At 34.6% G+C, this 15,289-nt stretch overlaps 1 protein-coding gene across 2 annotated transcripts in view; it reads right to left on the bottom strand.

Annotated features, from left to right (window-relative positions):
- Positions 1-3,696: 3,696 nt before the first annotated feature.
- Positions 3,697-15,289, bottom strand: part of LRRK2 (leucine rich repeat kinase 2) — a 159,409-nt gene continuing 147,816 nt past the window's right edge. Inside the window, exons 45-51 of one of the 2 annotated variants that reach the window (XM_061206211.1) lie at positions 14,847-15,040; positions 13,529-13,601; positions 11,326-11,510; positions 7,909-8,061; positions 6,418-6,626; positions 4,525-4,596; positions 3,697-3,916 (exon numbers count right to left, since the gene is read on the bottom strand). In XM_061206211.1, coding sequence (XP_061062194.1) covers positions 3,795-3,916; positions 4,525-4,596; positions 6,418-6,626; positions 7,909-8,061; positions 11,326-11,510; positions 13,529-13,601; positions 14,847-15,040 — 1,008 coding nt within the window. In that variant the 3' untranslated portion in view covers positions 3,697-3,794. The remainder of the gene's footprint in view (positions 3,917-4,524; positions 4,597-6,417; positions 6,627-7,908; positions 8,062-11,325; positions 11,511-13,528; positions 13,602-14,846; positions 15,041-15,289) is intronic. The other variant, XM_061206210.1, reaches the window with a different exon arrangement.

Here is a 15,289-nt window from a genome sequence, read left to right on the forward strand (position 1 = left end):
TTCATCACTTTAAGTATATCATGCCACTCCCTTCTGGCTTGTAGAGTTTCTGCTGAGAAATCAGCTGTTAACCTTATGGGAGTTCCCTTGTATGTTATTTGTCGTTTTTCCCTTGCTGCTTTCAATAATTTTTCTTTGTCTTTAATTTTTGCCACTTTGCTTACTATGTGTCTCGGAGTGCTTCTCCTTGGGTTTATCCTGTATGGGACTCTCTGCGCTTCCTGGACTTGGGTGGCTATTTCCTTTCCCATGTTAGGGAAGTTTTCGACTATAATCTCTTCAAATATTTTCTCTGGTCCTTTCTCTCTCTCTTCTCCTTCTGGGACCCCTATAATGCGAATGTTGTTGCATTTAATGTTGTCCCAGAGGTCTCTTAGGCTGTCTTCATTTCTTTTCATTCTTTTTTCTTTAGTCTGTTCCACAGCAGTGAATTCCACCATTCTGTCTTCCAGGTCACTTATCCGTTCTTCTGCCTCAGTTATTCTACTATTGATTCCTTCTAGTGTAGTTTTCATTTCAGTTATTGTATTGGTCATCTCTGTTTGTTTGTTCTTTAATTCTTCTAGGTCTTTGTTAATCATTTCTTGCATCTTCTCCATCTTTGCCTCCATTCTTATTCCAAGGTCCTGGATCATCTTCACTATCATTATTCTGAATTCTTTTTCTTGAAGGTTGCCTATCTCCACTTCATTTAGTTGTTTTTCTGGGGTTTTATCTTGTTCCTTCATCTGGTATATAGCCCTCTGCCTTTTCATCTTGTCTATCTTTCTGTAAATGTGGTTTCTGTTCCACAGGCTGCAGGACTGTAGTTTTTCTTGCTTCTGCTGTCCGCCCTCTGGTGGTTGAGGCTATCTAAGAGGCTTGATGGGAGGCTCTGGAGGTGGGTAGAGCTGACTGTTGCTGTGGCGGTCAGAGCGCCGTAAAACTTTAATCCACTTGACTGTTGATGGGTGGGGCTGGGTTCCCTCTCTGTTGGTTGTTTTGCCTGAGGCAACCCAACACTGGAGCCTACCCGGACTCTTTGGTGGGGCTAATGGCAGACTCTGGGAGGGCTCACGCCAAGGAGTACTTCCCAGAACCTCCGCTGCCAGTGTCCTTGTCCCCACGGTGAAACAGAGCCAGCCCCCGCCTCTGCAGGAGACCCCCCAACACCAGCAGGTAGGTCTGGTTCAGTCTCCCCCAGGGTCCCTGCTCCTTCCCCTGGGTCCCGATGCACACACTATTTTGTGTGCGCCCTCCAAGAGTGGGGTCTCTGTTCCCCCCAGTCCTGTCAAAGTCCTGCAATCAATTCCCACTAGGCTTCAAAGTCTGATTCTCTATGAATTCCTCCTCCCGTTGCCGGACCCCCAGGTTGGGAAGCCTGACGTGGGGCTCAGAACGTTCACTCCAGTGGGTGGACTTCTGTGGTATAAGTGTTCTCCAGTCTGTGAGTCACCCACCCTGCAGTTATGGGATTTGATTTTACTCTGATTGCGCTCCTCCTACCATCTCACTGTGGCTTCTCCTCTGTCCTTGGATGTGGGGTATCCTCCTTGGTGAAGTCCAGTGTCTTCCTGTCGATGATTGTCCAGCAGCCAGTTGTGATTCTGTTGCTCTCGCAAGAGGGAGTGAGAGCACGTCCTTCTACTCCGCCATCTTGGTTAATCCCACCCCCTGAACGACCACTTTCATTTTGACATGAGGAAATCCCCTTGCTGTAATAGGCCAACATGGAATTTAGACCAATGTAGGATAGAAAAGTAAATCAGTAAGCAGCAATAGAACTGACAAGAAGGCAATCTTTTTTGCTACTTTTGTTCTGTTTCATCAATATGTCTTACCGTCCAGATGAAAAATAAATAGTTCACACATAATCAATAATGCCTGCCAGAATTAGATTCAGAGAGGCTCCCTTTTCTTTATATCTAAACTTCCCACAAAGTATATTTCCTGTTAAGATAAATGCTTACGTTTTGATAATGATTAGCAGTTTACACTAGGGTTCTAATCAGAAAAAAAATTAAATGACTATTTTTTTAATAAATCGGTTGTTCTAAAGTCTTATTTTTTGAACAGTACTCAAGAGTGAACCATTCTTCTTAAGAAAATTTTTATGAGAATTTGAAAATAGAATACATTATGCCCATTGGGTTTTATACCGAGATCCTGACAACTGGTTGTACTATAGAAAATTGAATAAAGCTCCAAGAGAATACTTCAGTTAGCAACTCCTATAGTGGAATGTCACATACACAGATGAATACAAAGTTTAGATGGATTACAGACTTACATGTGAAAAATAAAACATTATCACAAAGAGTTTTAAAATTCACAAACATGCTTTAAAAAATGTTCATTGCTTCATTTAAATACAATGTTCATTTACGTATTTCTCCATAATTGTCTTTGGCATATAAATACAAAGTAACAATGAGAAATATCACAGGAACAAATAGCTCCATCATTTCTGACTTTTTTTTGAACTACACAACAAATTAAAATATAGGTCCTCTGAAAAATGGAGAATCTTTCAGGGTTAAGAATGTATTAATTACCCTTAATATAAAGAAATTTAGTCTTCATATAATAAAATTCTCAGTTTTGAGATTATTAAATGGGCTAGTTATCCTATCATAGGGAATTGTTTGAAATTATAAATATTGGCCAGGGCCAACAGATTTACCAAAAATGTATTTTCTTAAAGCAGAAATGACACTTAAATGGTTACCTAGGTACTCGGCCCTGATACTCCTACCATGGGAATTTATTTAAACAATTTAAGTATAATTTAGAAGACTAGGTTATCAGGTACCCATTATAGCTAAAGCTCCTTTCTTCTTCAGCAAACTGGTATGTTACATTCTTGTCCCAATGGTCTTGGTGGGAGCTGCAGAATTATATAATTCTGAAAATAGAGTTTCTACCTGAATGATGTTGAATTTGCAGGGTCACAAATTTAGGAAGAAGAAGAGTAGAAACATTTGGAGTGAAGAAGATTAGGAACAAGTAGCCAAGGGTCTGGCTTAGAACTTAGAATCAAAATTAAAACATAAAAATATCACTTGAAGGACTGAACATTTTATTTACACCAATTATAAAACTTCAGGGTTCCACATTCAAAGGCAGAGTTGTAATATAGGAAAAGAGAGTGGCTATGTCTTTCTTGGATAGGAGGCTTTTGACAATATGTTGGTTTCTTATCAGCATGTTTCACGGCATTTTCTTTTAGATAAAGTGAAGTTGTATGAAATGCACTGCTTGCATCAGGAACAAAAAGAACTCACGTCCCAACAAAGGGCTTTATTAGTGCAAATTCACTGACTATTTACAAGCATATATGATAACTTCATTTAAAAGCAATCTAAGAAGGAATGTATTACATGTAACACTGTTCCAACATTTTTATTCTATTTTATAGAATATCTAGAAAGTAGTCCAGCAATAGACCTGTCAATCACAGAATGTAAAATAAAGTTTACCTTCATTATGAGTAACAAAACAAAAAATTATCCACTTTGTAAATTTCAGTACGAGTACTGCAATGAAGTACTTTTTCGATTTCCTCTCATTACTTAATCCACAAGATTAATAAGGATATATAAGAAACACTATATTTTAAATAGTTCTTTAAAAAGTATTTTCATTGGTAACAATTTTATACATTTTTACAAACTAAAACCTATAAACATTCCTTCATATACACATTAGCAAACAGCAAATAGTGGAAATACCGTTTTTATATGTAAACATTTTTTAAAGAATATTTACAAGATAATAATTTTCCCATCCAAAGACAAAGATTTCCAAGATCCCTCTTATTCAACAGATATTCTTCTCATTTTTTCAGCTAATTCTTTTCTCACTCCAATATGTTTTTCTAAATTTTGCACTTCATGTGGAAGATTGATGTCCCAAACAGACAAGCAGGACTGTATCTCTAGAAAATTAAAAAACAAATCATGTTTCAAAGATCTGCCATGAGACATTTTTATTTTACTTTTTGTTAATTTATATTTAGTTGCCTTGGACACATGTGTGTGTGTGTGTGTGTGTGTGTATATGTATATGTAAATAATGTACTAAATTATTGACATTTATAAGAAATTACATTTGGAAAATGTTTAAAATACATTACAGAACTATTAAATTTTAATAAGTGTGGACCTTTAATAACCTATAACACTTCATTTTCTGAAAGAAATAAAGATTTTTCAAACACTGTTGAAAATCAGACATAATATGGATACAGGTAATATGTAAGGAAAAATATCCACATTTAGTTTAGGTTTGAGCTAGTTCTCATTTTATGGTGGTTGATATCTCTATTTCACCTGAAAAATAAATACTTAACACTGCTAAATCACTAAAACTTAATTTAAAAAATTTATATCTAAATTATTTGCACTATAAAGAAGCTACCAATTAAAAATGCCTAAAGTTTTATAGCATATGTAATATTTACTGTAAATGTATAAACACATAATATGTTATAATCATTCACATCATTGCACTCTGCTTGGAATACAGTATCCTATTAAACATTACCTTTTTGATGTTGCATACCTTCAATACTCTTCCGGTTATACCCCAAAACCAGCATGACACTTTTAAGGCTTCCTTTATCAAAAAATAAAAGTTTTCTGTTAAAACAATATAATAAGTTGGACTTTAAAGAGTGCAACTGTTCATATTTAAGACACAAAAACCTTGGAACTTAACTTACAATTCCACTATTTAGGAGATCCCTCAACTATACTGAATTTAAAAACTCTCCAAGATGACCAGAAATTTTTTAAAGTTAGAAAATTTGTGATCTACTCCTTATTATAATTCTTATTAATTTTGTGAATCTGAGAAAATAGCTTAACCTTTCTGCAAAATGGGTTCAATATTTATACAGTACCCCTCCAGCCAAAGTTATGTGTCAAAGAGACAGTGTGTGCAAAAGTGCTTTGGATACTATAAGGCACTGGTCAAATGTGAAGCATCTGGATAGAGAGTTGAATGGACAGATAATATACTGATACCCTGTCACATAACCATACTTTATTCTCAAGTCATTCAATAATCTATTCAAAAAATATTTATCAAAATCCTCTATGTACTAGGCCCTAGGCTAGGCCATGGGAATAAAAGGGAACAAACACAAGCAGACCCAACCCACATGGAGTTTATGGTCTAGTGAGGAGATTAGTTACTACTCAGTAACTAAGCTAACTAGGCAAAAGATGAAACAGCACACATAAAACCTTGAGGTAGGGTGAAGCATAGTATTTAAGAGGGACTGAATGTTCTTCTAGACCAGAAAGAACAGAGAGGAATATGGCAAATGATAAGGGCTAGAGAGCTGGAGTGAAGCCAGATCATGCCATACATTGTACATTATGTTGAAATTATTTAAAAAATCATTTACACCCATTGAAATCTCACTATAACGTCAGTAATGAACAACCATTTGGATCCCAAAGTATTGGGCTGGCCAAAAAGTTCGTACGGAAAAACCCGAATGAACTTCTTGGCCGACTCAATACATACAAATTAAGTTAAAGGATACAACAACCTTGGTGAGTAAGACTAGAGGGACAACCCCCTGCACACCTACTACTTTGCTGGTGTGGACGTGTGTTCTGGTAGTCACCAGTCACTAGGAGCACCTAATTCTAACTCCTGTGCAACTCTGACACCCATTCATGGAAAATGGGTGAGGTTGAGGAGAAACATTTGTCTCACTCCTTAATATATTCCTGTAAAAGGAATTTACTATTCTCTTTACCCTGTTAAACATTTTATTTCTCATTTGCTAAAGCTACATTAACTCTAGTTTTGCAGAACTTAACCCCATTTTTGTGATCAACTCTATATATACTAAGTCTATTCCCTAAAGCAAATAATTAGTCAAAAGAAGATAGTTAAGTGTGAGTATCATGTGCTATCATGATTTTTTCATACTTAAGTAGAAAAGGAGTAACAAGAAAAAACATAAAAGCTTGAGTAAAACATTATGATTTGTCAATATTTGTAGATTGTGAAGTTCAGCATATATTGCTACAAGAATATAAATTTATTTATAGAATGAAAAACTAGTAGGAAGCTTAAACTATGATCAAAATAAACATCTGTTTTAATTTATTTGGTTAAAAACTTAAAAATACTCAACATTATATGCTTTTGTCTTAATTATAAAGAACAAAGAGAAAGTAAGACCCAAATTTAGTGTTCAGTTAGAATAATCTGCTTCTCTTATGGGACTAAAAACATCTATTCCCTCCATGTTTTTAAGGGCCCTATTCAAAATACATCCTGCAAAATTTCACTGTGAACTTCTGAGACACTTCACATTACATTGGAAAGTAAAGAGAAAACTTAAATTTAAAATAAAAACATATTTTTATAGTCTTAGAGAATATGAAAAAAAAGATCTAAAGGAAAGAAACTTGCCTAACTGTGCAGTCATCATGGCCCTAACAGAATCACAAAAGCTGTGAATTATACGGATGATTCGACGAGCTGAAAGATCAAGGAGTAAGATATGGCCCCCCCCAGTCCCTATCCAGAGGGCAGTGTTCTTCTGGAGGCAGAGAGTTTTCACTCTCCCAGAATAAGACATTTGGTGTTTCGCTTCCTTGTTTGCTTTGACCAGCTCCTCCCTAAAAGCCGTAAGGAAAGTATGCATTAATACTTTTTTCAGAAATAAAGAGATAAAATAAATGTGTGTCTCTCTCTGTATATACAGACACACACACACATATAACATTTTAAATTATGAATACATGACAGCATACATTACATACTATTAAAATTGTACAGAACTAATTTTGCTAAATATAGAATGTCAAAGAGCCACGTTTCACTACATAAAGCATAAATGATCAAAGATAACACAATTGCCTCTTAACTTCAAGAAATTCTGAAATAAATATGATAGACACAATTTTTATAAATAAGCCTATGTAATCCAGCAAAAAAAAAAAGAACCAATTTGCCCAATATGAAGGCAAAAAAAGTTAGTTTCAAAAGGTTTTTATGAAGTCTAAAAGTTATAGAGGAAAATAAAATTATAATCATCTACATGTAAAAGATATGAATACAAACGACTGAATTTTTCACTGAGCTAATGAGTAATTCATGACAAAAATGAGGTATCCAGAAGTAAAAGAATCGTAATAATTTTAGAATTTCAGGAAGTAAGGGACCCTTTACCAGTCAGTCAGAACTGTCAGCTCTTCTGAACATAAATCTCCTCACCATCCAGAGAAAAACTAAGAATGTGTTAGGAAAGTAAACTCTGAAATCTCATTTTATGGATACGGTATATAATCTAAATGTTCTCCAGCAGATAAAAAAATCTATACTGTAAAACCAGAACAAAACTATGAAGTAGCTAGCAAATAAGGCTGGCAATGGTCCTGTGTGCCAGCAGCAGCAAACAAGGGATGTGCTTGATGGGAAGTCTCCGACACACTGCATCAGACTGAGCACTGCGGTCTCAGTCTGGCATCTTGATCTTCCCTCCTTAGTGCACAGGTCAATCTGGTACATTTTTTCACCCATATTTTATATTGTTTTGTGACTTTTTCTTTGTAATACCTTGAGGAAACCATATCTATTATGTGCCTATTTTTTTTTTCAAAAATGAAATTTGCTGGATACCAACAGATGGTGCTGAGAAGCATTAACAATTTTGTTTCTGAGGGTTTTGTTTTTTTTTTTAACATTTTTCTATTTAGAAGTAGAAAGGAAGAAAAATAAGCCATACTTCCTCTCTCTGTGAAATCTGAAGTGTAAGGACAGCTCTTACAGGCATAAAATAAAGAACCAATGACACTGTACCTACAGTCAACAACATATTGTACACTTAAAATTTTGTTAAGTGGGTAGGTCTCATGTAGTATTCTTTTCACAATAAAATTTTTTAAAAAATTAATTTACTTTAAAAAGTGCACACAGTCTATCAGTTCACAGAGTTTTTCAGTCTTCTTGTCCCACACTTCCACAAATGGGCTATTTTTCTTAGCAACATAAAGAGCCGTGTCTACCACCACTGCTATGATGTTGGAATCACTGAAAGATGCATAAGAAAACCTAGGGGGAAAGAAAAGAATGTCATTTCATTTTCCTAGTATTTCAAAATATAATACAACCTTATTATGTTAGTTCTTAATGCATATAAAGGATTAACACTATTTTGAAAAAGAAATAGGCTAGAGTATTTGGCAATTATTTCATATTATCCCCTAACCATTCTGAATAGAATACTTTGCGAACAAAAGTCCAGGACCAGAGAGCTCCACAAATGAATTCTACCAAACATTTAGAGAAGAGTTAACACCTATCCTTCTCAAAATATTTCAGAATATTGGAGGAAGGAATGGTCCTGAATTCATTCTATGAGGCCAGCATCACCTCAATACTAAAAACCAGACAAAGAAAACACATAAAAAATAAAATTACAGGCCAGTATCACTGATAAACATAGATGCAAAAATCCTCAACAAAATATTAGCAAACCAAATCCAACAATACATTAAAATGATCATATACCATTATCAAGTAGGATTTAACCCAGCAATGCAAGGATTTTTCAATATCCACAAATCAATCAGTGTGATACAACACATTAACAAACTGAAGAATAAAAATCATATGATCATCTCAACAGAGGCAGAAAAGGCTTTTGACAAAATTCAACATCCATTTATGATAAAAACTCTACAGAAAGTGGTCATAGAGGGAACATATCTCAACACAATACAGGCTATATATGACAAGCACATAGCTAACATCATTCTCAATGGTGAAAACCTGAAAGCATTCCCTCTAATATCAGGAACAAGACAAGGATGCCCACTCTCGCTACTTTTATTCAACATAATACTGGAAGTCCTAGACACAGCTATCAGACAAGAAAAAGCAATAAAAGAAACCCAAACTGGAAAGGAAGAAGTAAAACTGTCACTGTTTGCAGATGACATGATACTATACATAGAAAATCCTAAAGTTGCTACCAGAAAACTACTAGAGCTCATCAATGAATTCACTGAAGTTGCAGGATACATAAATCTGTTGTATTTCTATACACTAACAACAAACAATCAGAAAGAGAAATTAAAGAAACAATCCCATTAACAACTGCATCAAAAAGAATAAAATAACAAGGAATAAACTTACTACAGCAGATAAAAGACCTGTACTCAGAAAACTGTAAGACTCTGATGAAAGAAATTGAAGATGACACAAACCGATGGAAAGCCACACTGTGTTCATGGATTGGAAGAATTAATATTGTTAAAACGACCATACTACCCAATGCAATCTACATATTCAATGCAATCCCTATTAAAATACCAATGGCATTTTTCACAGAACAAGAACAAATAATTTTAAAATTTGTATGGAAATACAAAAGACCTGAATAGCCAAAACAATCTTGAGAAAGAACATAACTTAAGGAACCACACTCCCTGACTTCAGACTATATTACAAAGCTACAGTAATCAAAACAGTATGGTACTGGCACAAAAACAAACACATAGATCAATGGAATATAAGAGACCAGAAATAAAACCCACCCACTTATGTTCAATTAATCTACAACAAAGAAGGCAAGAATGCGCAATGGAGAAAAGTCAGTGTCTTCAATAAGTGGTGCTGGAAAAACAGGAGAGCTACATGGAAAAGAATGAAATATAGAAGATTCTCTAACAGCATATACAAAAATAAACTCAAAGTGGATTAAAGACTTAAATGTAAGATTAGGTACCATAAAACTCCTAGAAGAAAACATAGGCTGAGCACCCTTTGGCTTAAATTGTAACAAATTTTTTTTTTGGATATGTCTCCTAAAGCAAAGAAAATAACAGCAAAAATAAACAATGGGACCTAAGTAAACTTAAAAGCTTTTGCACAGCAAAGGAAACCATCAACAAAATGAAAAGACAACCTACTGAATGGAAGAAAATATTTGCAAATGATATGATTGATAAAGGGTTAATATCCACAATATATAGACAGCTCCTATAACTCCACATCAGAAAAAACAAAAAACCCAATTAAAAAATGGGCAGAAGACCTGAACAGACATTTTTCCAAAGAAGACATACAGATGGTCTACAGGCACATGAAAAGATGCTCAACATCATTAATCATCAGAGAAATCCAAATTAAAACCACAGTGAGATATCACCTCACACCTGTCAGAATGGCTGTCATCAAAGAGACCACAAATAATAAATATTGGCAAGAATGTGGAGAAAAGGGAAACCTCATACACTGTTGGTGAGAATGTAAATTGGTGCAGCCACTGTGGGAAACAGTATGGAGGTTTCTCAAAAAACTAAAAATAGAACTACCATATGCCCCAGCAATTCCACTCCTGGGTATTTATCCAAAAAAAATGAAAACACTAATTTGAAAAGATACACACACCCTAATATTCATAGTAGCATTATTTACAATAGCCAAGATATGGAAGCAACCTAAGTGTCCATCAACAGATGAATGGATAAAGAAGATGTGGTATATATACATATACAATAGAATAATACCCAGCTATAAAAAAGAATGAAATTTTGCCATTTGCAACAACATGGATGGACTTAGAGGTTATTATGATAAGTGAAATAAGTAAAAGAAAAACAAATACTGTTTGATATCACTTCTACGTAGAATCTAAAAAATAAAACAAACTAGTGAATGTAACAAAATAGAAACAGACTCACAGATACAGAGAACAAACTAGTGTTTACCAGTGGGGATAGGGAAGGGGGGGAGGGCCAAGATAATGTTAGGGGATTAAGAGGTACAAACTACTATGTATAAAATAAATAAGCTATAAGGATATATAGTACAACACAGGGAATATAGCCAATAGTTTAACTATAAATGGAATATAACCTTTAAAAATTGTGAATCACTATGTTGTACACCTGAAACTTATATAATATTGTAAATCAACTATACCTCAATAAAAAAAGAAATAACAAAGAAAATTATACAAAATACATGTGGAAAATCTATATCTTTAGTAAAATAATGAGTTGATGCCTCTCAAATTCCATATTTAATTTGATACAGAGATAATGAAAATTATAAAAATTTAGCTTGATAGATACTACTAAAATTACTATGAGTTTTCATATTTTATCTCAAATGTGATTAGACTGGGTGATTTTTTAATTTTCCTCTGCTTTCTAAGTTCTATAATGAATATTTAAATTTACAATAGAAAAATAAAGTATGCATTTTGAAAGATCTTTGTTTGGGATTATCAATAGCATTATTGACTTGATTATAAAGAATAAACATGAAAAAAATGGTAAATGAGTTGCATAGATAGGAATAACTTACAGCTGATTTGTCCTGGTCTCAATCAGTTTCTGAATGGTGAAATCATCAGAAAATGAGAAAACTTTTGTACCACATCCTCCCCACATAATGTTTTTTTCGGTTGAATTCATGGATTCACTCAAACACATCAGTGGAGTGCTGACATTTCCTATATTGAGTGTCTTCAAAGGAGCAGCTCCTTTACACTTTGCCAAAAAGAGAAAACACATTCAGTAAATTGAGTATCCACAGAATGAAACAGTGTAAAATTTCAGCTTTCTAAAAACTACTTTCCCATCTTAAATGGTTAGAGGTATTAAAATAAAAATTCAGGATACATTTTTCAAAGGACTTATAAAAACAGGATTTAATTCAAATGGTATTCAATGTGTTATCCTTATAACCAATCTCTTCACTTCTCCATGCAAAAATTGCACAGGAAGTAACCTAGGGATTATACTATAATTACTTCTTTGTCTCTCATTAGATAATAAGCTTTTTTGATAACAAAGAGTATGAATGGGTAGGATGTTGAATGACTAGATGGAACCACAGATGAATGATGGATGGAGAAATTAATTCTTTAATGATCAATGTGAATCTTAATAACAGAAAGTCAAATGATTTCTTCAAGGTTAAAAAACAGGTTGACCTCCTAGAGAAATGGAAATAAAAACAAAAGTAAACAAATGGGACCTAATGAAACTTAAAGCCTTTTGCACAGCAAAGGAAACCATAAACAAGACGAAAAGACAACCCTCAGAATGGGAGAAAATATTTGCAAACGAAGCAACTGACAAAGGATTAATCTTCAAAATATACAAGCAGCTCATGCAGCTCAATAACAAAAATCAAACAACCCAATCCAAAAATGGGCAGAAGACCTAAATAGACATTTCTCCAAAGAAGATATACAGATTGCCAACAAACACATGAAAGGATGCTCAACATCACTAATCATTAGAGAAATGCAAGTCAAAACTACAATAAGGTATCACCTCACACTGGTCAGAATGGCCATCATCAAAAAATCTACAAACAATAAATGCTGGAGAGGGTGTGGAGAAAAGGGAACCCTTCTGCACTGTTGGTGGGAATGTAAATTGATACAGCCACTATGGAGAACAGTATGGAAGTTCCTTAAAAAACTAAAAATAGAACTACCATACGACCCAGCAATCCCACTACTGGGCATATACCCTGAGAAAACCATAATTCAAAAAGAGTCATGTAACACAATGTTCATTGCAGCACTACCTACAATAGCCAGGACATGGAAGCAACCTAGGTGTCCATCGACAGACGAATGGATAAAGAAGATGTGGCACATATATATAATGGAATATTACTCAGCCATAAAAAGAAAGGAAATTGAGTTATTTGCAGCGAGGTGGATGGACCTAGAGACTGTCATACAGAGTGAAGTAAGTCAGAAAGAGAAAAATAAATACCGTATGCTAACACATATATATGGAATCTAAAAAGAAAAAAAAAAAGTGGTTCTGAAGAACCTAGGGGCAGGACAGGAATAAAGACACAGACATAGAGAATGGACTTGAGGACACAGGGAAGGAGAAGGGTAAGCTGGGACGAAGTGAGAGAGTGGCACTGACATATATACACTACCAAATGTAAAATAGATAGCTAGTGGGAAGCAGCCACATAGCACAGGGAGATCAGCTCGGTGCTTTGTGTCCACCTAGAGAGGTGGGATAGGGAGGGTGGGAGGGAGTCGCAAGAGGGAGGAGTTATGGGGATGTATGTATACACATAGCTGATTCACTTCGTTACACAGCAGAAACTAACACACCACTGTAAAGCAATTATACTCCAATAAAGATGTTAAAAAAAAAGAAAAAGAAAAAGAACAGGTTGGTAGCAAGCCAGACTTAAAACTTGTTTCTCTTGTTTTTTCCACAATGTATTTATAAGAAATTATCTACTTCACTTATATAAAAATGGAATTATTTCCATCCCTAACCTTATAAATCAGATCTCATTTATCAGTTCATCCTTGGTTCATTCATATAAAATATACAGTTAATCAGTAAGTACTTATACAGAATCTACTGTGTTCAAGACTTCCTGAAGCAATAAAAAGATAAAAAGCAGAATATATGATCCAGAATCTCAGGGAGTTTATAATCAGTTAGAAGGAGGGTGGTGATGAGTAAACATAAAACAAAGAACTTAAATTTTGATCCAGAATGCGTTCAACATTTACCTTAACAGTTTTATCTTCAAAAATTGCTAAGTTGCCATCAGCAGTTCCCACTAAAAGGAATTTTTTTTGCTTGCTAAAAGAAAAAAGGTCAAAATTGTTACAAAAATAATGCTTATATTGACCAAGATGGTCTTAACATCTCACCTACCTTAACTAAACTTTAGATAGGTTTCTTCCTGATTATTGGCCTCTACCTCCTTTTCCTTATAGCATTTACTTGAGAAAACTTAAATTGCAACTTCTTTCTCTGCCCATTTAAGTTGTAGAGCTTCTTCAAGTTTTACAACTCAAGAATGTCTTTCTCAAGGATCTGGGCGCCCTCTCTGAAATGTCATCAGGAAGGATGGTACCCCTTCTCCTAGTCTTTGTGGGACGGTAGGAGCCTAACTTCAATAAGCAACAATCAGCAAACACAGATGGCCTAATCACACTGACCCTCCCCCTCCCCCAATGTCCTCCAGTACTTTTCCACTAGCTCATTACAGGGTTTAAAAACTCTCCCACCTTTTATTTCAGCAGAGCTGAGTCCAATCCCTCTCCCCTATTGCAATAATCTTAAAGTCTTCCTTGCCTATTTGACTTCATCTGATGAAATTTTTATTTGACAGTATCCAAATAATTTCAACTCCAAAATTGCCAGTGGAGTTTATATTTTAGCCACCAAAAACTTGGACTTCACATTTTTCTAATACTTTTTATTTTCCAGTACTGACTTAAACCAGAGAAGTATATGGTGCATAATCTAAATGGCTCCTGGAAATCATACTGCCCCAAATATTACAGCAACTAACCTGTTATACCTGAAATTCTGCCATTTCGATAAATTCCTGAGATAAGATCCTTTCGACTGATAATGGTTAAGCCATTTCACCTATTGACAACTTCTGAATTCATCTACTGAAGTTTTTTTCCAATTTGGTAGTTAGTTAAGTGATATGCTTTAGACTGGCATATAACAGTTTATTGATATACGTGTATTCAAAGTAAGAATGAATGAGACCTCATCTTTGTAGAGGCCCTACAAAAGTTAACTGATGTGCTGAGTGGTGAAGAGTTAGAGCCATAGTTGAGATAAAACCAGGAGCAAGGCTGGAAGCCTGAAGAAATGACTGACCTATTTTTTAACTGTCTCAGCTTGATCTGTGTACAGAAAAATACAAATATCTTTGTGGCCTCCTATAGTTCCCTTTAATATATGCAACCAACGGAAAAATGTTAAAAATGAGCAACCTTTGTTGATACTGTAACAATTTTGCACACAATTAAGTCATCTAAAAGATATGTAATTTTCCCCCAATGGTCAAAATCACTACCTTACCTTTGCTTGGAAAAGGAATTGCAATACAAGCAAGTAACAGAATCAGTCATCTTTTCAAGAGTATGCCTCTTTCTCTCATCTTCAGTATTGATGACGAGGAGCATGCCAGACTGTGTTCCAGATACAATCCAGCTTTCCTTTTCAACAGGAAGATGCACCAAGGCTAGGCACAATATTCTACTATCAGTAACTTCCTGTTAAGAAAAGAAAACACACTCTAAAGGACTTGGTTCTAGCTTAAGTGACTAGAACTTACATAGAATGAAAATATTATGTAATCTACATACTTAACTCTTTTTACTTTCTTGGTTTTAATTTTTAAAATAATGCCAATTTTATTTAACTTTCAACAATAAATGAGTTAACTGGCAAAAAAAATTTAAAAATGCCTGTCTAGAATGTACCTGAAACTAAAATTTAAAAATTGAAAATTATTTCTCAGT

The sequence above is a fragment of the Eubalaena glacialis genome, chromosome 11, assembly GCF_028564815.1.
Source record: "Eubalaena glacialis isolate mEubGla1 chromosome 11, mEubGla1.1.hap2.+ XY, whole genome shotgun sequence".
Classification (NCBI taxonomy): Eukaryota; Metazoa; Chordata; class Mammalia; order Artiodactyla; family Balaenidae; genus Eubalaena; species Eubalaena glacialis.